The sequence below is a fragment of the Pseudorca crassidens genome, chromosome 12, assembly GCF_039906515.1.
Source record: "Pseudorca crassidens isolate mPseCra1 chromosome 12, mPseCra1.hap1, whole genome shotgun sequence".
In the NCBI taxonomy this organism is placed as follows: Eukaryota; Metazoa; Chordata; class Mammalia; order Artiodactyla; family Delphinidae; genus Pseudorca; species Pseudorca crassidens.
The window spans coordinates 27,261,116-27,285,776 of NC_090307.1; the positions used below are offsets into that span (position 1 = coordinate 27,261,116).

The 24,661-nt window shown below is 44.3% G+C and overlaps 1 protein-coding gene across 3 annotated transcripts in view; it reads left to right on the forward strand.

The window, feature by feature from the left end:
- The window catches only part of LOXHD1 (lipoxygenase homology PLAT domains 1), a 202,709-nt gene that overhangs the window by 130,534 nt on the left and 47,514 nt on the right, over window positions 1–24,661 (forward strand). For all 3 annotated transcript variants that reach the window (XM_067699194.1, XM_067699191.1, XM_067699192.1), the window contains 3 exons: window positions 320–474; window positions 4,391–4,600; window positions 4,724–4,859. In XM_067699194.1, coding sequence (XP_067555295.1) covers window positions 320–474; window positions 4,391–4,600; window positions 4,724–4,859 — 501 coding nt within the window. The remainder of the gene's footprint in view (window positions 1–319; window positions 475–4,390; window positions 4,601–4,723; window positions 4,860–24,661) is intronic.

Below are 24,661 nucleotides of genomic sequence, written 5' to 3' on the forward strand. Positions count from 1 at the left end.
TAGATTTAGTGACCACAGTGTGCATGTGTGTCAGGCAGTTTCCTGAGTCTTTCCCCCGGAAGCTATAAGCAGCTGGAGGGGTGGATGGTTTGAGGGGGCTGGAAAAGTCTCCATCCCTTGGGTCTCTTAGAGGTAAACTTCCCACTGGTGAAGCCACTCCGACCTGTAGCAGAATGTGTGTAAGGGAACAGACAAAAGGAGGACACTCAGTTCTCCTGGAGTCCCGGGCCACAGGTGAATACCACCTACAAATCCAGTTCCCCCAAACCTAAACAATGCCATCCCTTTCTTCCCTTTGTCTGTCCGGCTGCCCACCCAGTTGTGCTGTACTCGGTGCAGATCTTCACAGGAAACGTTCCCGGGGCAGGGACGGACGCCAAGGTCTACATCACCATCTATGGAGACCTCGGGGACACGGGAGAGCGGTACCTCGGCAAGTCAGAGAACCGCACCAACAAATTCGAGAGAGGAACGGTAGGCGGAGCCCGCCGAGTTACCCCGCCCCTCTCCTCCCTGTCGCGTTATCATTATGGGGGGTGGGGATGAAAGGGGCCAGCTCTTTTTGTCTTGGAACTTTGCGGGATGTCATGCACCCTTATGTGGGCATTTGCCCCCCACAGAGTCTGCTCCCCTTCTCTCAGCCTACGCAGGGTCCTGCATGTGGAGTAGGGGTGGGGCTTGAGCAAGTGGAGTAGGGGTGGGGCTTTGAGGACTGGGTTGTCTTCAAAGAATCCAGCTCACTGCAATGGTTCACGAGCATGGAGTGGTGAGCACCTGCAGAGTGGCGGTGTTGCCCGGACAGCAGGGGTCTGAACTAGGGGTCTGGAGGCCTCGTTCTGCCATCCACTCCTTACATGGCTGAGCACCTCTGGCCTCAGTTTCCTCATCTGTGAAATAAGGAGGCTGATGTGAATCAGCTAAACTGTTGTGCAGAGTCCTGGGCAGCACCGAGGCTGGGCAGCACGGGAGCCACAGAAGTGTAGGGGCAGCAGACGGGCAGCCACTCCTCCCGCACAGGTCCACTCTGACCCGGCCTATCTATTGGAGGGCCAAGAAAGCCCTCTATTAAGCAAGGGGCTCTGTGGCTACGGAAAAGCCTTGAAAACCACCCCACTGGATGGTGTCCAAGGCCCTGCCAGCTCTGACCTAACAGTGGTTTTACAAAAAAGAAGATATCCGACCAAACTTGCCTTCCCACCAGCTTGGCCTCCCTCTCCCCGCCAGAGCTCCCCTCTCTGGAAGGTGCCCCTGCCGCCTTCCCCCTCCATTCACTGAACCCCCCCAGACCAGGCTACAGCTGTGGGGATGAGAGCAAGGTGATTGGCTCTAACTGAGTCTGCGGCCCTCCCTGTGGAGTGCCTGGGGAGATTCCCGCATCAACCAGCGGGTGTTTATCAGGGGTCTCCTTAAGCCCGACCCCCAGCCAGGCATGACCTTTAGTGCTGAGACATTCGCAACTTGGTGAGGAGGAAAGTAGCTCTGGGCCAAGCAGGTGTCACTAAGCAGGTCTACAGCTGGCGGGTAACCCCAGGAGCCAGACCCTCTGGAAGGAGCCCCAGCCTGACCTCCAGGTCTGGGAGGAGTCAGGCCCCAGGGCTGCCTTTGCTCTATCATCCAAATATGAACCCATTACCTTTAGCTTTGGTTTACTGCTTCTGGAATGGGAATAGCTACTTAGACCCCTGAACTGAAAAACTGAACAAGAGATAGAAGAGCACTTTGTATCAGGGAGAAAAAATTTATAACACACACACACACAATATAGTTGTTTGCCACACTTACAAGGCAGCTAATAGGAGGTCTATTCATTTTGGAAAAACAGAATAACAAAGAGGTCAAGTGACTCATGTGGTGTGCCTGACTCTGAAGTAGGGACGTTATGATCAGGCTGACTCACATATGCTGCTCTGGCACATGGCCATGCCATGCGGCGCAGGCGTGCCCAGACCTGCGGCTGGGGCCAGATCACGTGCGTTCAGCTCCTGTCTCTGACACTGACTAGCTGTGTGATCCTGGGCAAGTTCCCTAGCATCTCTGTGCCTCAGTTTCCTCCACCATAAAATAAGTTCACTGAATTAAAACATGTGACGTGCCTAGAACCATGCCTGGCATGAAGTTAGCTCCTTGTTAGTGCTGGCTGTTGTTGAGGCTTGGGAGAGCCCACCTTTCCTGTAGCTCATCACAGTGCCTGGAAAATGCACCATCAGACAGCAGTGTGCACCATGTGGATGAAAGGTCGCTCGTTCGTGGCTACATCCACAGGGCCTAGCAGAGTAGGCGCATAAATATTTTTTGAGTGAATAAATGAATGAAGGTATAAATGAAGGTGATGCAATCCATTCTCCTCTGTATTTAGATTCAGATTTTTTTTCTCTCTTAGCAATTATGACATTACAAGAAAAGTCTCTGCCTCATCCCTTTCTCTTCCTTCCCTCCTGTGTTGATGTCCCACTGGGGGAGCTGCAGCTACTTCTGGCTCAGTCACTGATGAGTTAGGACTTTAAGTTCACTGCTGAGCATCTAAAAGCTTCCACTTCTCTACTTATTTGCTCCAGAATCTAGGAGTCACCTGGACACCCCTCTCCCTATCAGCACTCCCTTCCCACCCATATCCAATCAATCTTGGAGAGTCGTGGAGAGGATCTCTTCTAAATAACTCTCAGATCAGCCCGGTCAACTTTGTAACTACTCAGCCCTTCCTTATTGCACCTTGTTTAGTGAGCCAGTCTCGTCTCCCTGCTCCAGGCCCCTGAAATCTGATCCATCCTCCAGCTGTCCCCAATTAACCCTTCCAAAGGTGGCCGAGTCACTCCCTCACTTCAACCTGTCAAGCTCCCCACCGATCCCAGATCTGGTCTGAGCCTTTCATGGGATTTACAAACCTTCACTGCCTGCCCAGCCAGCCTGCATAGAATGTCCCCCTGGGCCCCAGTTTCCAGAATGCTCCATACTTTCTTCTGTCTCCACTTTTTCCCAAGCCTTTTCTCTGCATCTGTGCACATACGCACATAGGAAATACAGAGTGCTGCTCTGTGGTTTTAACTTTTTACATAAAAGGCATCATCCTATATGCGTGCTTTTTGCATGCAATGGAGTATCTTCGAAATCTATGTGTCAGGAGAGTCAAACACAGATATTGTCGTCTTGTTCTTTGTAACCACTGCACACATAACATTCCACACACGACATTGCCATGGTTATTTACCATTCCCTAAGCACTGTGGACACCAAGGTGGGTCCCAATTTTCCACTGTAAAAAGATATCCTGCAATAAGCATCCTTGTGCACGTATGAAGGTGTCCCCCCAGGACAGATGCAAAGTGGAATTGCTGTGTCGTAAGGTGTACCCATTTTTGCTCTAATGGACTCAGCCACTTGCCAGTGCCCCAAGGCCTGCACAGGCCCACACCCGCCATCAGCATCACACCATCCACCTGCACTTTCCTCAGCCCGCAGCCTGACCTGCCCTGGCTGCCTAGAAGGCCCAGCCCCCCAACTTCAGCTTAATGCCTCCACCTGGCAAGTCTTGCCAGCCCTGCCCCTAGTCCTCGCGCAGGTGGCTGTTCCCACCACCTGGGCTGTCCTGAAGAGGAGCCCAGCATGTCCTATCATCCCTGGGTTCCCAGCACTCAGCACAGTGACTTAGCATATCTTTCAGAAGGGAAGTGGGTGTCATTCAGGGTCACCTCTCCCTCTCCCCCTCCCCAGGCTCCTGCCAGCTGTGTTTTGACCCCACTTCTAGAACTCCACATGTCACTGAGCAATCCTAAAGGAATGCAAGCACCCAAGAGTGCAATGTCACATCACTAAAGATATAATCAGGGACACAGAGAAGGGCCAATGTCACACCCCTGACAAAATCCCTCATGAACCCACAGTCCAGGTGATAGGCCCTGTGCTCTCCCCAGCCTGGCCTCCGCCACAGCCTCTCCCCTCTCTGCCTGCACTCCTGCAGCCTGACCTGGCTCCTCCAGCTGCCAGCTTCCCCTGGGAATTTCAAGCCTCCTCTCATTATTCAGAAAGATTTCACCTCTTCCATAGCTCTTACCGTCCAGCCTCCCACCTGACCTCAAGCCAATACTCAGCATAACTAAGGATGTCCAGGTACCAGGCTGAGCACCCCACTCACACAGCTCGTCAGGGTCCATATTCCAAACACCCACAGGGCTTATCCCAAGAGGAGCCGGACTGCAAAACGGGGCCATTGTGGAAGCGAGGCCTTGGAATACCAAACTCTGCGTTAGGGATTTGGGCCTGGAAGGCTCCTGGCTAGAAAGGGTCTGTTCAGCCCAACAGTTGAGGGGGATGGAAGGTACTGGATGGATGGGGTTGGAGTGGGTGGAGGTGGGGAGCGCCCCGCCACCCAAGTCCACACATCTGGACTCCCCAGGCCGACACCTTCATCATCGAGGCTGCTGACCTGGGTGTCATCTACAAGATCAAGCTCCGCCACGACAACACCAAATTGTGTGCAGACTGGTACGTGGAGAAGGTGGAGATCTGGAACGACACCAACGAGGACGAGTTCCTGTTCCTGTGCGGGCGCTGGCTGTCCCTGAAGAAGGAGGACGGGCGGCTCGAGAGGCTCTTTTATGAGAAGGTGTGTGAAAGGCAGCCGGGGGGCTTGGTTCAGCCATGGCCTGTTATCCTCATACCTGGGGTGGCTCAGTGGAGCACAGGGTGCCAGAGGTGTAACGGGCCTGGGTTGTGCTCCTCCGGACAGGAGTACACTGGGGACCGGAGCAGCAACTGCAGCAGCCCCGCTGACTTCTGGGAGATCGCCCTGAGCTCCAAGATGGCCGATGTCGACATCGCCACAGTGACAGGGGCCATGGCTGACTACGTTCAGGAAGGCCCAGGTAAGTCAAGCAGAGAACTCATCAGAGGAGGAGCAGGCACATGGATGTGTTTCAACTGTTCTTGGACAGGCCATGTGTTGACCCCACCATCATTTGACCTACATTTAACACTTTGTAATTTACACACAGTTTCCTCACATGTTGTCTATTTCCATCCCCAGGATAGCCCTGTGAACCGAGAGATGTTGACCTAAAACAAATAGATTGCCAGTCATTTCTCCAGTGAAAATGGGTTTATTCAGGATCAGCAGAGAATTGCAGCTTGGAGTCTGCAACCAGGGCAAGCTACACGCAATTCCCCATAGAGCAACGGGAGGAGAACTCTTTTATAGAGGAGAAAATGAAGTTGGGAAGGCTGTAGTAAACAAAGAGTCCGTGGCTGTTCACTGGCTGAGTTGTTGCCAGGAGAGGAGTCTTTCTTCTTCCTGTTGGGCTCTGCCTGTTGTCACAAGGCATGAGCGCTCCCCCTTCTGGTCTCCTGACTCTATGTAATTGAGGTTTCTATTTATTAATTTTTTATATTTTCTCCTGTTGATCAAGACCTTTCTATGAAAGTATCGCTGATCAAGAGTCAGGTCTTCTGGTTTCAGCAGTTTTTTTGTCCCTTAATGTCAGGAAGGGCCTTTCCTGGGTGTAGTGTCCCATGTTGGAGAGAAAGTGCACAGACTGGAATCCTAATGAGATCACATTTGAGTAACAAGGAGGGGTAGGAGAGAGACCTCTCGAGCATTTTTTTAATCCAAAGTCTATGTTACAAAGATAATAGGCTCTGGAGATTATCTGAAGCGTTATGTCATCATCAAAGGTTTGGAAAGAAACTTCTGACAGACCTGATCTGGATATCTTGGGGAAGTTGTCTCATCAAATATCGTATGCTTCAATTCCAGGAGATATTTACTTTCATGTCACTAGATGATGTGCAAGTCCAATCAGGATTTGGAAGCCTTCTTTGTCACGTGAATCCAAGAGTCTGTTCCTTGGAGTTTGGCAGCACAGGTGTTGGTTAGCAGTACTTGATAGGGGCCTCTCCAGAAAGAGTGAAGATAGTCTTTCTGGAGATATCTTTTCCAATAGACAAACTACCCAGGCTGTAAGGTGTGATGCTTTAAGGTCTTTGTCCCCAGAGAGCACGCTGTGAAAAGATTGCTCTACAAAAAACACGATTATTTTTAACAAAAGCAGTATGAGAGTCTCTCTCCTTTTGTTGGCTGTGGATCAGAAAAAGCAGAAGCCAAGAGCTTTGGGTGTCCTGTGACTGTCTCAAAGGGCGAGTGTTTGTGAGTTCCAAAAGGAGTGGATCTAAGATTTAGAAGGATCAATGGCAAACTTTGGGACAAGGTATTTGGAGGGTTTCTACAAATGTTGCCGTTGAGTCTTAATAATGCCGTTAGTGCACTTGACTAAACCAGACCATTGAGGGTGATAAGCACAGTGAAGTAAAACCAGCCACACAGTGCAGACTTGTCAAAGTACCTGACGAGCAAAATGCATTCCTCAATCGCTGTGAAGTTCGAGAGGAGTTCCTCAGGTAGGGAGAATCTTTTCCAAAAGGACTTTAGCCACAGAAGAGGCAGTAGCCTGTCTGCAAAGGAAGGCTTTGGTCCAGTGTGAAACATACAGACCATGACTGAAAGATATTTATCTCCATGAGATGGAGGAAGTTGTATGAAATCCATTTACCAGACCTCAAATGGTCCATTAGGAAGTTTAAAATGCCCAGGGGCAGTACAAACAGGCTTCCCTGAATTGTATTTCAGATAAGTGGAATAGTGAGGTAGGCGCTTTTTGTGGCTTTGTTAATGCTTCCTCACTGATATTGATTCATGGGTGCTATCTTTTTGCTAGTAGACCAATGGTTTAATGCATGTACAATGGTGATTAGTGGGAATTTTAGATCTCTAGTAGGACTGGGTTGTTATTTGGTCCAAATCAGAGCTTTCTCTTTTTATCAAACCAACAACTGTTGAATTTTCAATCTTGCTTTTCTTTTTTCTGAGGCCAATTGTTGGGCTTCTCTAGCCAGTTTTGCTATGTTATCATTTGGGGAAATATCCCTTTGGACCATGACAGAGGTTTGACTGCTTTCAGTTCCATTAAGGTCAGCATTCCTTGCAGAAATGTCAGCAAGGTGATTTCCCTCAGCTTCCAAAGAGTCAAGTTTAGAATGCCTTAGAATCTTATCAATAGCTAAAACATTGCATCCAATCATTCCTGAACATAGGGATCATTTTAAATTTTATTTCCACTGGAAGTAAAGAAGCCATGCTCTCCCCACAACATTCCAAAATCACAAACTATTCCAAAAGCATATCTACTATCAGTATGAATATTGACAGTTTTGTCCTTGGCTAAATTACGAGCTCGTGTAAGATTGTAACCTATGGAGCTCACTTTTGAGTAACCATATGAACCACAGGGCTGAAGTAACCATAGGTAACAACATCAAAAGGAGTTGCAATAGCATACCCAGCACAATATTTGTCATTGTCACCTTCTGAATAAGAACTATCAATGAACCATGAGAAGTCAACATTACCCAGAAGAATTTCCTGAAAATCATCAGGAGGAGTCAGGAGGTGACCCATCAGCATTAAGCAGTGGTGAGGGACTTCATCACAGAGGGAGAGGAGAAGGGTAGCCAGGGTAAGGTTATTACAACGTAAAAGAGTTACGTGGGGACTTCCCTGGTGGCACAGTGGCTAAGAATCCGCCTGCCAATGCAGGAGACACGGGTTTGAGCCCTGGTCCGGGAAGATCCCACATGCCGCGGAGCAGCTAAGCCCATGTGCCACAACTACAGAGCCTGCGCTCTAGAGCCCACGAGCCACAACTACTGAGCCCACGTGCCACAACTACTGAAGCCCGCATGCCTAGAGCCCGTGCTCCGCAACAAGAGAAGCCACCACAATGAGAAGCCCGTGCACAACAACGAAGCGTAGCCCCTGCTCGCTGCAACTAGAGAAAGTCCGCATGCAGCAACGAAGACCCAACGCAGCCATAAATAAATAATTTTTTTTTAAAAGAGTTATGTGAGGACCAGTTAACAAAAGGACTTCATAGGAAGTGAGGTGGCTGACTTAGAAATGTTGAGTATGATGAGAATTCAGGAGGGCTTCTACCTCATGAGGTACAAAAATGGTTAAAGAAGATCCCACAATGATTTTCTCAGTAGCCCTTAACCAAAAGGGCAGTGGCTGTAATGGCTCTAAGGCAAAGGTGGTATCGCAGTGGCACAGACTCCAGTTGCTGGCTACAATGCCCTATGGGCCAATGGCCTTCCCTGTGTTTTGGGGTAAATACCCCAGGGATAGCCTCTTCCTTTTCATATACCAAAAGGGAAAAGGAAATCTGATTTCCATTTGGGATGCCCAAGGGCAGGTGGGTTCATCAAACTCTCCTTTAAGGCCTTAAAAGCTATGTAACTGGTTCTTCCCATAATATTAGGTCAGGGTTGTTATTGTTTAGTGAAACATACAGAGGTTTGGCCTTAAGAGAGGAATTTGGAATCCAATTTTCGCAATAACAAAGTAGCCCAAGAAAACCGAGCAGTCAGTGCTTAGTTTGGGGTTTGGGGAAACTTGAGACACCATGAAGTCTATCTGGAACTAGGTATAGCTCTTGTTCTGACATAAAATGCCCTAAATATTGAAACTAGGTTTGGACAAACTGCAACTTTTCTTTGGCAATCTTATATCCCTTCAAGATTAAAAGCTTTAGCAAGTAGACACTGTCTTCTTATGAGGAAGCTTGAGAAGGAGAGAAAAGAAACAAATCATCCACGTGTTGCAACAAAGTAAATCCCTAGGGAAATTTATATCATCCAGATCAGCCTTCAGGATTTGTGAGAAAAAAGGACTCCTAGAAAAACCCTGAAGCATTGCTGTCCAGGGGAATTGTTTTTCTTCCCAAGTGAATGCAAAAAGGTATTGGCTAGCTTCATCAACTGGAATACTAATTGATGTACTGCATAAATCATTTACAGTCAAGAATTTGCTTCTGTGGGAATGAATATTAGTAACATTTGAGGTTTAGGAACAATAGGGTGTTGAGGGATAACTATGCTTTCTATTGCTCGAGGTCCAAGACGAACCTCTACCCTTGACCCTTAGGTTTTCCCACCAGCAAATGGGAGAGTTACAGGGGCTAGTACAAGAAATAATGAAGCCTTGAGCCTTGCAGTCTTCTATTATTGACTTATGCCTTGAAGGGCTTCTTCACTTATACAATATTGATGAATTCTGAGAAGAGATTTTTGGGAATCTATTTGAACCTTGGTGGGAGGTACACTGTGAATTTTTGCCAGTATTGGTTGGAGGTTTTGCCCTTAAGGAAGCTGGTAGCTGATTCAATAGGGACAAATCATCAGTGTTTCCAGAATCATCTCTACTACTGTCAGAGGTGGAACAAATAAAAAATGTCAAAGGGTCATTTAACTCATCTGGTTGGCTGCTTTGATGACTACTGTCAAGTTCTAGAATTATTTCCCCTTTGGGGGAGAAATTCCAACATGATACTTCTCTAAGAAATCTTGGCCTAATAAATGGGAGTGGAGGAACAAAGGAGAAAAGGGTGTGTATTTCTCAAAGGGCCTAAGCAAAAGGGAATAGGTTCAGAGACAGGAACCTCTTGAGGTTTATTAGAGATCCCCACTATTTGAAGTGGTTTAGTACTCTGGGGCAGGGGCTGCTTGAGTAGGGGGGTTGAGCATTGGGAGTGTGCCTCCGTGACAGGACTGGGAGAGATTCATTCCCAACCTGGAGAAATGTTTCTCCGAGCTGATTAAGAGGGAGGATAGGGCAGAGCTCCTGTATTTTCTGTGAGCCCTGTCTGAGAACTGGGAGGACGTTGGAGGGCTGAAGGTGCCTGAAGCACTTAAATCTGTAGCAATCTCTTTTCCAATGTCCTGTATGTTTGCCATAATAGCAGAAACTAAAGGGTTTAGGTTTTGTTTAGGGGCCTTCAATTGTTGGCGATGAAGAATAAGAATTTTGGTGGTCCTCCTTTTAGGTGGCTCATCTAGAGTGCGAGAGAGCTGGTGTGCCAAGTTAACTAACCTGGAGTGGACACAGTTTACCACTCCATCCTGGTCCTTTTTTGCTAGAAGGGAAAGTTTCCTGTTTAGCTACGCAGAGTTAAAAGCTACTCAGGTGGAATCAATAATCTGAAGTCAGTTATAATAGTTATGAACAGGTTCATCAGATTTTTGTGTGCAAGCCTGAATTTTGTTGCAATCAACAGGCTTTGGAAAAGCCTTAGGAATCGCCCGACAAAGTCACCTAGCGATTGCCTGAGCCTGATCATATACCTCGTTTTATTGCACTTTGCTTTCTTGTGCTTCACAGATATTGCGTTTTTTACAAATTGAAGGTTCGTGGCATCTCAGTGTAGAGCAAGCCTATCAGCGCCATTTTTCCAACAGTATTCGCTCCTTTCCTTGTCTTTGTGTCACATTTTGGTAATTCTTGCAATATGTCAAACATTTTTATTATTATTATATTTGTTCTGGTGATCTGTGATGAGTGATCTTTGATGGTACTATTGTAATTGTTTTGGTGTGCCACAAACCTATATAAGATAGGTGAACCAATATAAGATAGTGAACTTAATCAATAAATGTTGTGCATGTTCTGACTGCTCTACCAACCAGCCATTCCCTGTCTGCCTCTCCTGTGGCCTCCCTATTCGCAGAGACACAACAATATTGAAATTAGGCCAGTTAATGCCTACAGTGGCCTCTTGAGTGGTCAAATGAAAGGAAGTTGCAAATCTCTCACTTTAAGTCAAAAGCTTAAAATGACTAGGCTTAGTTAGGAAGGTATATTGAAAGCCAGGACAGTCTGAAAGCTAGGCCTCTTGCACCAAAGAGTTGTGAATGCAAAGAAAAAGTTCTTGAAGGAAATTATTATAAATGTGCTACTCCAGTGAACACACGAATGATAAGAAAGTGAAACAGCCTCATTGCAAACATGGAGAAAGTTTTCATGGTCTGGATAGAAGATCAAACCAGCCACAACATTCCCTTAAGACAAAGCCTAATCCAGAGCAAGCCTTTAACTCTTCAATTCTATGAAGGCTGAGAGAGGTAAGGAAGCTGCAGAAGAAAAGTTTGAAATTAGCAGAGGTTGGTTCATGAGGTTTAAGGAAAGAAGCTGTCTCTGTAACATCAGAGTGCAAGGTGAAATAGCAAGTGCTGATGTAGAAGCTGCAGCAAGTTATCCAGAAGATCTAGCTGAGGTAATGAAGGCAGCTACACTAAACAACAGATTTTCAATGTAGGCAAAACAGCCTTATATTGGAAGACGATGTCATCTAGGACTTTTATAGCTAGAGAGAAGTCAATACCTGGCTTCAAAGCTTTAAGAACAGCTGACTCTCTTGCTAGGGGCTAATGCAGCCAGTGATTTTAATTTGAAGCCAATTCTCTTTCACCATTCTAAAAATCCTAGGGCCCTTAAGCATTATGTTCAATCTACTTTGTCTACGCTTTATAAATGGAACAACAAAGCCTGGATGACAGCACATCACTTTACAGCATAATTTACTGAATATTTTAAGCCCACTGTTGAGACATACTGCTCAGAAAAAAAAACAGAAAAAGATTCTTTTCAAAATATTACTACTTACTGACAACGCACCTGGTCACCCAAGAGCTCTGATGGAGATGTACAGTGAGATTAATGTTGTTTTCATGCCTGCTAACACAACATCCATTCTGCAGCCCATGGATCAAGGAGTCATTTTGACTTTCAAGTCTTATTCTTTAATAAATACATTTTATAAGGCTATAGCTGGCATAGATAGTGATTCCTTTATTAGATCTGGGCAAAGTGAATTGAAAGCCTCTGGAAAGAATTCACCATTCTGGATGCCACTGAAAATATCTGTGATTCATGAGAAGAGGTCAAAATACCAGCATTAGCAGGAGTTTGAAAGAAGTTGACTCCAGCCCTCATGGATGACTTCGAGGGGCTCAAGACTTCAGTGGAGGAAATAACTGCAGGTGTGGTGGAAATAGCAAGAGAGCTAGAATTAGAGGTGGAACCTGAAAATGTGACTGAATTGCTGCCATCTCATGATAAAACTTTAGCAGATGTGAAGTTGCTTCTTATGGATGAGAAAAGAAGGTGGTTTCTTGAAAAGGAATCTACTCCTGGTGAAGATACTGTGAAGATTGTTGAAATGACAATATAAGATTCAGAATATTACTTAAACTTAGCTGATAAAGCAGTAACAGGGTTTGAGAAAACTGACTCCAATTTTGAAAGAAGTTCTACTGTGGGTAAAGTGCTCTCAGAGAGCATTGCACACTACAGAGAAATTGTTCATGAAAGGAAGAGTCAATCGATGCGGCCAACTTCACTGTGGTCTTATTTTTCTTTTTTCTTTTTCTTTTTTTTTTTTTTTTTTTGCGGTACGCTGGCCTCTCACTGTTGTGGCCTCTCCCCTTGCGGAACACAGGCTCCGGACGCGCAGGCTCAGCGGCCATGGCTCACGGGCCCAGCCGCTCCGCGGCATGTGTGATCTTCCTGGACCGGGGCACGAACCCGCGTCCCCTGCATCGGCAGGCGGACTCTCAACCACTGCGCCACCAGGGAAGCCCCACTGTGGTCTTATTTTAAGAAATTGCCCCAGCTGCCCCAGCCTTCAGCACCACCACCCTGACCAGTCAGCAGCCACCAACACCGAAGCAAGATCCTCCACCAGCAAAAAGGTTTATGACTCACTGAAGGCTCAGATGGTGGTTAGCATTTTTTGGCGATAAAGTATTTTTAAATTAAGGTATGTAGTTTTTATAGATATAATGCTATTGCACACTTAATAGATTACAGTCTAGCATAAGCATAACTTTTATATCCACTGGGAAACCAAAAAATTTATGTGACTCACTTTATTGCAATATTTGCCGTATGGCAGTGGTCTGAAGCTGAACCTGCGATGTCCTCAAGGTATTTCTATAGTGAAATAGCAGGATGGCTTCCAGTTGTGAGTCTAGACACCTTTCAGGATTTTCCCAATTAACAGTTTTCTTTTTTAATAAATTTATTTATTTATTTATCTATTTTTGGCTGCATTGGGTCTTTGTTGCTGCACGTGGGCTTTCTCTAGTTGCAGCGAGCAGGGGCTACTCTTTGGTGCAGTGCGTGGTCTTCTCGTTGCAGTGGAGCATGGGCTCTAGGCGTGCGGGCTTCAGTAGTTGTGGCTAGTGGGCTCTAGAGCGCAGGCTCAGTAGTCGTGGCACACAGACTTAAATTGCTCCACCGCATGCAGGATCTTCCCGGACCAGGGATCGAACCCATGTCCCCTGCATTGGCAGGCGGTTCTTAACCACTGCGCCACCAGAAAAGCCCCAATTAACAGTTTTCATTCAGTGCTGGGCCTGGCCTTCATCACCAAGCATATTCACTGAACTGAATATCACCACTAGCTGATATGTCAGAGAAGCCAGGTTGATGAGTTTGAATGACTATATTAAATTCCTCCTCAAATCTGTAAGGATCATTGGTTACTTTGGGAAAATCTTTGACTATGGCTCAAAGTTCAGCTTTATTCCTGGGAATATAAGAAATTAAGGATTTAGGAGGGAGGAGATCAAGATGGTGGAGTAGGAGGAGACCAAGCTCAACTCCCGCCATGAACACATCAAAAATACATCTACAGGGGCTTCCCTGGTGGCGCAGTGGTTGAGAGTCCGCCTGCCGATGTAGGGGATGCGGGTTCGTGCCCCGGTCCGGGAAGATCCCACATGCCACGGAGCAGCTGCGCCAGTGAGCCATGGCCGCCGAGCCTGCGTGTCCGGAGACTGTGCTCCGCAAAGGGAGAGGCCACAGCAGTGAGAGACCCGCGTACCGCAAAAAAAAAAAAACAAAAAAAACGTCTACATGTGGAGCAGTTCTCACTGAAAATAGACTGGAGGCTGGCAGAGAGACACATCAACCAAGGCTGTAAAGAAAGATCCACATGGAAGTCAGGAAGGGAAGAGAATCGATCAGGTCAGGACCTGTGCCCTAGGAAGGGACACAGAAGAGGAGGGGATGATTACACAGGCTCGGAGATCTCCTTGGGGAGTGAGCAGTTCAAGTCACATACTGGACACCCCTGCCCTGGGGTCTGACACCAAGGAGACAACTTCCCTTAACTGGCTTGAAAACCAGTGGGACTAACAGGAGGCTGTAAGAAACCTGGACTCTGCACATAGGCTTGCTTACTCCCAGGAACAAGGCAGAGGAAGCAGATTGACACTTCCCAGGACTCCAGCCTGTTTCCCACACCGAGCACCCACTCCACCCCTCTAGCTCCAGTGCAGCTCCACTAGGGTGAAGGCTGGCATTGCTGAGAAGAGTGTGCAATTTTGTGGGGGACAGAGCCAGCTTGGACCTGGCACTTCATCTGAATAGGGTGAGTGTGGCCATTACTGGCACTCGCAGAGATGGTAGATCAAGAGCACAGTGGAGCTCTGACCGATGTACCAGGACCAGCCAGCGCATGCCCTGGCCCACACTGGGTGCCCACTCTGACCTCTCTTGCTCCAACACTACTCCCCTCTTGGACAAAGGTGCTAATGCTGGGAGGAGAACCCACTTAGAAGGAACGGAACCAGTTTGGACCTGACCCTCAGGACTTCTGCCTCGGCACCCTGGGACCTGACCCCAACCCCAAGAGGGTGGTGTTGGCCACTGAGCATAGCAGAAGCCCTGGCTCATAACCGGCTCTGGCTCTAGCCTCTCCATCTCCAGCCCCACTTCCCACCAAGGTGATAGCTGCCCGCACACCCCAGGGAAGACATGACTTGTGCTGACTTCAGATCCAGCTCTCTCACCAAAGCCATTGGGCACACACAGACTGCATAGGACTGCTCCCACACAAGGACACCCCTTCAAGACTGGGATAGGTAACTGTTTTACCCAATTTCATAGAGACAGAGAAAGTTAAGCAAAATGCAAAGACAGAGGAATGTGTTTCAAATGAAAGAACAAGACAGAAACTCTGAAAAAACAACTAATAAAACAGAGGTAAATAATTTACCAGATGAAGAGTTCAAAGCATTAGAAATAAGAACGCTAACTGAACTAAGGGGAAAAAATGGATGAACACTGAGAATTTTAACAAGGAACTAGAAAATATAAAAAAAGAACCAATTAGAGCTGAAGAATACAATAACTGAAATGAAAAACACACTAGAAGGAATTAACAGCAGACTAGGTGATACAGAAGAATGCATAAGTGATCTGGAAGATAGAATAATGGAAATCATCCAATGAAAACAGCAAAAAGAAAATCAAATTTTAAAAAAATGAGAAGAGTTTAAGGGACCTCTGAGAGAACATGAAGCACACTAACACTCGCATTGTAAGGATCCCAGGAGAAGGGAGAGAAAAAGGTCAAAAATATATTTAATGAAAGTATGGCTGAAAACTTACTGAACCTGATAAATGCAACAGATATCCAGATAAAGGAAACCCTGAAAGTCCCAAACAAGATGAACCCAAAGAGACCCACAGCAAGACATATAATTACAATGGCAAAAGTTAAAGGCAAAGAGAGAATTCTAAAGGCAGCAAGAGAAAAACAGAGTCACATATTGTAAATCAACTATACTTTAATTAAAAAAAAAAAAAGTACCAGACACTGGGGAAAAAAAGAGTCACATACAAAAGAAAGCCCATAAGACTATCAGCTGATTTTTCTGCAGACACTTTGTAGACCAGAAGGGAGTGGCGTGGCATCTTTGAAATGCTGAGAGGGAAAAAGCTACAACATAGGACACTCTACCGAGCAAGATTGTCATTCTTGCTGGAGAGATAAAGAACTTCTCAGACAAACAAAAATTAAAAGTTCATAAATACTAAACCGGCCCTAAAAGAAATGTTAAAGGGTCTTCTCTAAGTGGAAAAGAAAAGGCTGCGGAGACTTCAAGATGGCGGAGGAGTAAGACGTGGAGATCACCTTCCTCCCCACAAATACATCAGAAATACATCTATATGAGGAACAACAACTATAGAACACCTACTGAACACTGGCAGAAGACCTCAGACCTCCCAAAAGGCAAGAAACTCCCCACGTACCTGGGTAGGGCAAAAGAAAAAACAGAGACAAAAGAATGGGGACGGCACCTGCACCTCAGGGAGGGAGCTGTGAAGGGGGAAAAGTTTCCACACCCTAGGAAGCCCCTTCACTGGCAGAGACGGGGGAGGGGGTGGAAGGGGGGTGGGAAGCTTCGGAGCCACAGAGAAGGGAGCAGCAACAGAGGTGCAGAGGGCAAAGCGGAGAGATTCCCGCAGAGAGGATCAGTGCCGACCAGCACTCACCAGCCTGAGAGGCTTGTCTGCTCACCCGCCGGGGTGGGCGGGGGCTGGGAGCTGAGGCTCGGACTTCAGAGATCAGATCCCAGGGAGAGGACTGGGGTTGGCTGCGTGAACACAGCCTGAACGGTCTAGTGTGCCACAGCTAGCCGGCAGGGAGTCCGGGAAAAGTCTGCAGCTGCCGAAGAGGCAAGAGACCATTGTTTCCTGGTGCGTGAGGAGAGGGGATTCAGAGCACCGCCTAAACGAGCTCCAGAGACTAGCGCGAGCCGCGGCTATCAGCACAGACCCCAGAGATGGGCATGAAATGCTAAGGCTGCCGCTGCAGCCACCAAGAAGCCTGTGTGCAAGCACGGGTCACTCTCCACACCTCCCCTCCCGGGAGCCCGTGCAGCCCACCACTGCCAGGGTCCTGTGATCCAGGGACAACTTCCCTGGGAGAACACACAGGAGAACACACGGCGCGCCTCAGGCTGTTGCAATGTCACACTGGCCTCTGCTGCAGCAGGCTTGCTCTGCATTTCGTGCCCCTCCCTTCCCCTGGCCTGAGTGAGCCAGAACCCCCTAATCAGCTGCTACTTTAACCCCGTCCTGTCTGAGCGAAGAACAGACGCCCTCAGGCGACCTACACACACACACACACACACACACACACACACACACACACACACACACACACGCAAAGGCGGGGCCAAATCCAAAGCTGAACCCTGGGAGCTGTGCGAACAAAGAAGAGAAAGGGAAATCTCTCCCAGCAGCCTCAGGAGCAGAGGATTAAATCTCCACAATCAACTTGATGTACCCTGCATCTCTGGAATAACTGAATAGACAACGAATCATCCCAAAATTGAAGTGGTGGACTCTGGGAGCAACTGTAGACTTGGGGTTTGCTTTCTGCAGATAATTTGTTTCTGGTTTTATGTTTATCTTAGTTTAGTATTTAGAATTTATTATCATTGGAAGATTTGTTTATTGATTTGGTTGCTCTCTTCCTTTTTTTATATATATAGACATATATATCTTTTTCCTTTTTCTCTTTTTGTGAGTGTGTATGTGTATGTTTCTTTGTGTGAATTTTTCTGAATAGCTTTGCTTTTACGATTTGTCCTCAGGTTCTGTCTGTCCTTTTTCTTTTTCAGTATAGTTTTTAGCACTTGTTATCATTGGTGGATCTTCTTTCTTTCTTTCTTTATTACTTTTTAATTATTTAATTTTTAATAATTTTTTATTTTAATAACTTTATTTTATTTTTCTTTCTTTTTTTTTCTCCCTTTTCTCCTGAACCATGTGGCTGGCAGGGTCTTGGTGCTCTAGCCAGGTGTCAGGCCTGTGCCTCTGAGGTGGGAGAGCTGAGTTCAGGACATTGGTCCACCAGAGACCTCTCAGCTCCATGTAATATCAAAGAGTGAAAGCTCTCCCAGAGATCTCCATCTCAACGCTAACACCCAGCTCCACTCAACGACCAGCAAGCTACAGTGCTAGACACCCTATACCAAACAACTAGCAAGACATGAACACACCCCACCCATTAGCAGAGAGGCTGCCTAAAATCATAAGGTCACAGACACCCCAAAACATACCACCAGACGTGGACCTGCCCTCCATTTACATTTAAGATAGTTATCAATCGTGGAGCTGGGAGGCCTCTGGTGGACCAATGTCCTGAACTTGGTTCTCCCACCTCAGAGGCACAGCCCTCATGCCTGGGTGGAGCACCAAGAGCCTGTCATCCACACAGCTCAGAATAAAAGGGAGAAAAAAAGAAAGAATGAAAAAGATAAAATAAAATAATTAAAAAAATAATTATTAAAAAAATATTAAAGTAATAAAAAAGAAAGAAAGAAGAGAGCAAACAAACCAAAAAACAAATCCACCAATGATAAGAAGCGCTAAAAACTATACTAGGGAAAATATTTTAAAAACAGACAGACAGAACCCTAGGACAAATGGTAAAAGCAAAGCTATACAGACAAAATTAGACACAGAAGCATACACATACACATTCACAAAAAGAGAAAAAGGGGAAAAAATATATATCATTGCTCCCAAAGTCCACTTCCTCAAGTGTCCATCGACAGATGAATGGATATAGAAGATGTGGCACATATATACAATGGAATATTACTCAGCCATAAAAAGAAATGAAATTGAGTTTTTTGTAGTGAGGTGGATGGACCTAGAGTCTGTCATACACAGTGAAGTAAGTCAGAAAGAGAAAAACAAATACTGTATGCTAACACATATATATGGAATCTAAAAACAAAAGAAAAAATGATCATGAAGAACCTAGGGGCAAGACAGGAATAAAGATGCAGACCTACTAGAGAATGGACTTGAGGACATGTGGAGGGGGAAGGGTAAGCTGGGACAAAGTGAGAGAGTGGCATGGACATATATGCACTACCAAATGTAAAATAGATAGCTAGTGGGAAGAAGCTGCATAGCACAGGGAGATCAGCTCAGTGCTTTGTGACCACCTAGAGGGGTGGGATAGGCAGGGTGGGCAGGCGGGAGACACAAGAGGGAAGAGATATGGAGATATATGTATATGTATAACTGATTCACTTTGTTATACAGAAGAAACTAACACACCATTGTAAAGCAATTATACTCCAGTAAAGATGTTTAAAAAAATGTAAATGCTCCAACCAAAAGACATAGACTGGCTGTATAAACAAGATACCAAACAAGACCTGTATATATGCTGTCTCCAAGAGACCCACTTCAGATCTAGGGACACATACAGACTGAAAGTGAGGGGATGGAAAAAGATATTCTATTCAAACAGAAATCAAAAGAAAGCTGGAGAAGCAATTCTCATATCAGACAAAATAGACTTTAAAGACTATTATAAGAGACAAAGAAGGACACTACATATTGATCAAGGGATCAATCAAGAAGAACACATAACAATTGTAAATATTTATGCACCCGACATAGGAGCACCTCAGTACATAAGGCAAATGCTAACAGCCATAAAAGGGGAAACTGACAGTAACACAATCATAGTAGAGGACTTTAACACCCCACTTTCACCAATGGAAAGAGCATCAAAAATGAAAATAAATAAGGAAACACAACGTTTAAATAACACATTAAACAAGATGGACTTAATTGATATTTATAGGACATTCCATCTAAAAACAACAGAATACATTTTCTTCTCAAGTGCTTATGAAACATTCTCTAGGATAGATCATATCTTGGGTCACAAATCAAGCCTTGGTAAATTTAAGAAAATTGAGAGCAGAAGCAAGAAGAACTACAATCCTGCAGCCTGTGGAACAGAAACCACATTCACAGAAAGATAGACAAGATGAAAAGGCAGAGGGCTATGTACCAGATGAAGGAACAAGATAAAACCTCAGCAAAACAACTAAATGAAATGGAGATAGACAATCTTCCAGAAAAAGAATTCAGAATAATGATAGTGAAGATGATCCAAGACCTCAGAAAAAGGATAGAGGCAAAGATCGAGAAGATGCAAGAAATGTTTAACAAAGAACTAGAAGAATTAAAGAATAAACAAACAGAGATGAACAATACAATAATTGAAATGAAAAATACACTAGAAGGAATCAATAGCAGAATAACTGAGGCAGAAGAAAGGATAAGTGACCTGGAAGACAGAATGGTGGAATTCACAGCTGTGGAACAGAATAATGAAAAAAGAGCAAAAAGAAATGAAGACAGACTAAGAGACCTCTGGGACAATATTAAACACAACAATATTCGCATTATAGGGGTCCCAGAAGGAGAAGAGAGAGAGATAGGACTGAGAAAATATTTGAAGAGATTATAGACTAAAACTTCCCTACATGGGAAAAGAAATAGCCACCCAAATCCAGGAAACACATAGAGTCCCATACAGGATAAACCCAAGGAGAAACATGCCGAGACACATAGTAATCAAGTTGGCAAAAATTAAAGACAAAGAATAATTATTGAAAGCAGCAAGGGAAAAACGACAAATAACATACAAGGGAACTCCCATAAGGTTAACAGCTGATTTCTCAGCAGAAACTCTACAAGCCAGAAGGGAGTGGCATGATATATTTAAAGTGATGAAAGGGAAGAACCTACAACCAAGATGACTCTACCCAGCAAGTATCTCATTCAGATTCGATGGAGAAATCAAAAGCTTTACAGAAAAGCAAAAGCTAAGAGAATTCAGCACCACCAAACCAGCTCTACAGAAAATGCTAAAGGAACTACTCTAAGTGGGGAACACAAGAGAAGAAGAGGACTTACAAAAACAAACCCAAAACAATTAAGAAAATGGTAATAGGAACATACATATTGATAATTACCTTAAATGTGAATGGATTAAATGCTCCAACCAAAAGAAACAGGCTTGCTGAATGGATACAAAAACAAGACCCACATATAAGTTGTCTACAAGAGACCCACTTCAGACCTAGGGACACATACAGACTGAAAGTGAGGGGATGGAAAAAGATATTCCATGCATATGGAAATCAAAAGAAAGCTGGAGTAGCTATACTCATATCAGATAAAGTAGACATTAAAATAAAGAATGTTACAACAGACAAGGAAGGACACTACGTAATGATCAAGGGATCAATCCAAGAAGAAGATATAACAATTATAAATATACATGCACCCAACATAGGAGCACCTCAATACATAAAGCAACTGCTAACATCTCTAAAAGAGGAAATCAGCAGTAACACAATAATAGTGGGAGACATTAACACCTCACTTACACCAATGGACAGATCATCCAAACAGAAAATTAATAAGGAGACACAAGTTTAAATGACACAATAGACCAGATAGATTTAACTGATATTTATAGGACATTCCATCCAAAAACAGCAGATTACACTTTCTTCTCAAGTGCACATGGAACATTCTCCAGGATAAATCACACCTTGGGTCACAAAACAAGCCTCAGTAAATTTAAGAAAATTGAAATCATATCAAGCACCTTTTCCAACCACAATGCTATGAGGTTAGAAATCAATTACAGGGAAAAAAACATAAAAAACACAAACACATGGAGGCTAAACAATACGTTACTAAATAACCAAGAGATCACTGAAGAAATCAAAGAGGAAATCAAAAAATACCTAGAGACAAATGACAATGAAAACATGATGATCCAAAACCTATGGGATGCAGCAAAAGCAGTTCTAAGAGGGAAGTTTATAGCTATACGAGCCTACCTCAAGAAACAAGAAAAGTCTCATAAACAATCTAACGTTACACCTAAAGGAACTAGAGAAAGAAGAACAAACAAAACCCAAAGTTAGCAGAAGGAAAGAAATCATAAAGATCAGAGCAGAGGGGGGCTTCCCTGGTGGCGCAGTGGTTGAGAGTCCACCTGCTGATGCAGGGGACACGGGTTTGTGTCCTGGTCCGGGAAGATCCCACATGCCATGGAGCATCCAGGCCCGTGAGCCATGGCCGCTGAGCCTGCACATCCGGAGCCTGTGCTCCAAAATGGGAGAGGCCACAACAGTGAGAGGCCTGTGTACTGCAAAAAAAAAAGATCAGAGCAGAAATAAATGAAATAGAAACAAAGAAAACAGTAGCAAAGATCAATAAAACTAAAAGCTGGTTCTTTGAGAAGATAAACAAAATTGATAATCCATAGCCAGACTCATCAAGAAAAAGAGGGAGAGGACTCAAATCAATAAAATGAGAAATGAAAAAGGAGAAGTTACAACAGAAACCGCAGAAATACAAAGCATCCTAAGAGAGTACCACAAGCAACTCTAGGCCAATAAAATGGACAACCTGGAAGAAATGGACAAATTCTTAGAATGGTATAACCTTCCAAGACTGAACCAGGAAGAAACAGAAAATATGAATAGACAAATAACAATAATGAAATTGAAACTGTGATTAAAAATCTTCCAGCAAACAAAAGTCCAGGACCAGATGGCTTCACAGGTGAATTCTATCAAACATTTAGACAAGAGCTAAAACCCATCCTTCTCAAACTCTTCCAAAAAATTGCAGAGGAAGGAACACTCCCAAACTCATTCTATCAGGCCACCATCACCCTGATACCAAAACTAGACAAAGATGTAACAAAAAAAGAAAATTACAGACCAATATCACTGATGAATATAGATGCAAAAATCCTCAACAAAATACTAGCACACAGAATCCAACAACACATTAAAAGGATCATACACCATGACCAAGTGGGATTTATCCCAGGGATGCAAGGATTCTTCAATATACACAAATCAATCAACGTGATACACCATATTAACAAATTGAAGAATAAAAACCATATGATCATCTCAATAGATGCAGAAAAAGCTTTTGACAAAATTCAACACCCATTTATGATAAAAACTCTCCAGAAAGTGTGCATAGAGGGAACCTACCTCAACATAATAAAGGCCATATACGACAACCCCACAGAAAACATCATTCTCAATGGTGAAAAACTGAAAGCATTTCCTCTAAGATCAGGAGGAAGACAAGGATGTCCACTCTCACCACTACTATTCAACATAGTTTTGGAAGTCCTAGCCACGGCACTCAGAGAAGAAAAAGAAATAAAAGGAATACAAATTGGGAAAGAAGAAGTGAAACTGTCACTGTTTTCAGTTGACATAATACTATACATAGAGAATCCTAAAAATGCCACCAGAAAACTACTAGAGCTAATCAATGAATTTGGTAAAGTTGCAGGATACAAAATTAATGCACAGAAATCTCTTGCATTCCTATACACTAATGATGAAAAATCTGAAAGAGAAATTATGGAAACACTCCCATTTACCATTGCAACAAAAAGAATGAAATACCTAGGAATAAACCTACCTAGGGAAACAAAAACCTGTATGCAGAAAACTATAAGACACTGATGAAAGAAATTAAAGATAATACCAACAGATGGAGAGATATACCATGTTCGTGGAATGGGAGAATCAACATTGTGAAAATGACTACACTACCCAAAGCAATCTACAGATTCAGTGCAATCCCTATCAAATTACCAATGGCATTTTTTACGGATGTAGAACAAATCATCTTAAAATTTGTATGGAGACACAAAAGACCCCGAATAGCCAAAGCAGTCTTGAGGGAAAAAAAAGGAGCTGGAGGAATCAGACTCCCTGACTTCAGGCTATACTATAAAGCTACAGTAATCAAGACAATATGGTACTGGCACAAAAACAGAAACATAGATCAATGGAACAAGATAGAAAGCCCAGAGATAAACCCACACACCTATGGTCAACTAATCTATGACAAAGGAGGCAAGGATATACAATGGAGAAAAGACAGTCTCTTCAATAAGTGGTGCTGGGAAAACTGGACAGCTACATATAAAAGAATGAAATTAGAACACTCCCTAACACCATACACAAAGATAAACTCAAAATGGATTTGAGACCTAAATGTAAGGCCGGGGACTATAAAACTCTTAGAGGAAAACACAGAAAGAACACTCTTTGACATAAATCACAGCAAGATATTTTTTGATCCACCTCCTAGAGTAATGGAAATAAAAACAAAAATAAACAAATGGGACCTAATGAAAGTTCAAAGCTTTTGCACAGCAAAGGAAACCATAAACAAGACGAAAAGACAGCCCTCAGAGTGTGAGAAAATATTTGCACATGAATCAGCAGACAAAGGATTAATCTCCAAAATATACAAACAGCTCATGCAGCTCAATATTAAAGAAACAAACAACCCAATCCAAAAATGGGCAGAAGACCTAAATAGACATTTCTCCAAAGAAGACATACAGATGGCAAAGAGGCACATGAAAAGATGCTCAACGTCACTAATTATTAGAGAAATGAAAATCAAAACTACAATGAGGTATCACCTCACAGTTAGAATAGGCATCATCAGAAAATCTACAAAAAACAAATGCTGAAGGGGGTGTGGAGAAAAGGGAACCCTCTCGCATTGTTGGTGGGAATGTAAATTGATACAGCCACTATGGAGAACAGTATGGAGGTTCCTTAGAAAACTAAAAATAGAATTACCATATGACCCAGCAATCCCACTACTGGGCACATACCCTGAGAAAATCATAATTCAAAACAAGTCATGTACCACAATGCTCATAGCAGCTCTATTTACAAAAGCCAGGACATGGAAGCAACCTAAGTGTTCATTGACAGATGAATGGGCAAAGAAGATGTGGCACATGTGTACAATGGAGTATTACTCAGCCATAAAAAGAAATGAAATTGAGTTATTTGTAGTGAGGTGGATGGACCTAGAGTCTGTCATACACAGTGAAGTAAGTCAGAAAGAGAAAAACAAATACTGTATGCTAACACATATTTATGGAATCTAAAAAAAAAAAATGGTTCTAAAGAACCTATGGGCCGGACAGGAATAAAGACGCAGACGTAGAGAATGGACCTGAGGGCATGAGGAGGGGGAAGGGTAAGCTGGGACGAAGTGAGAGAGTGGCATGGACCTATATACACTACCAAATGTAAAATAGATAGCTAGTGGGAAGCAGCCACATAGCACAGGGAGATGAGCTCA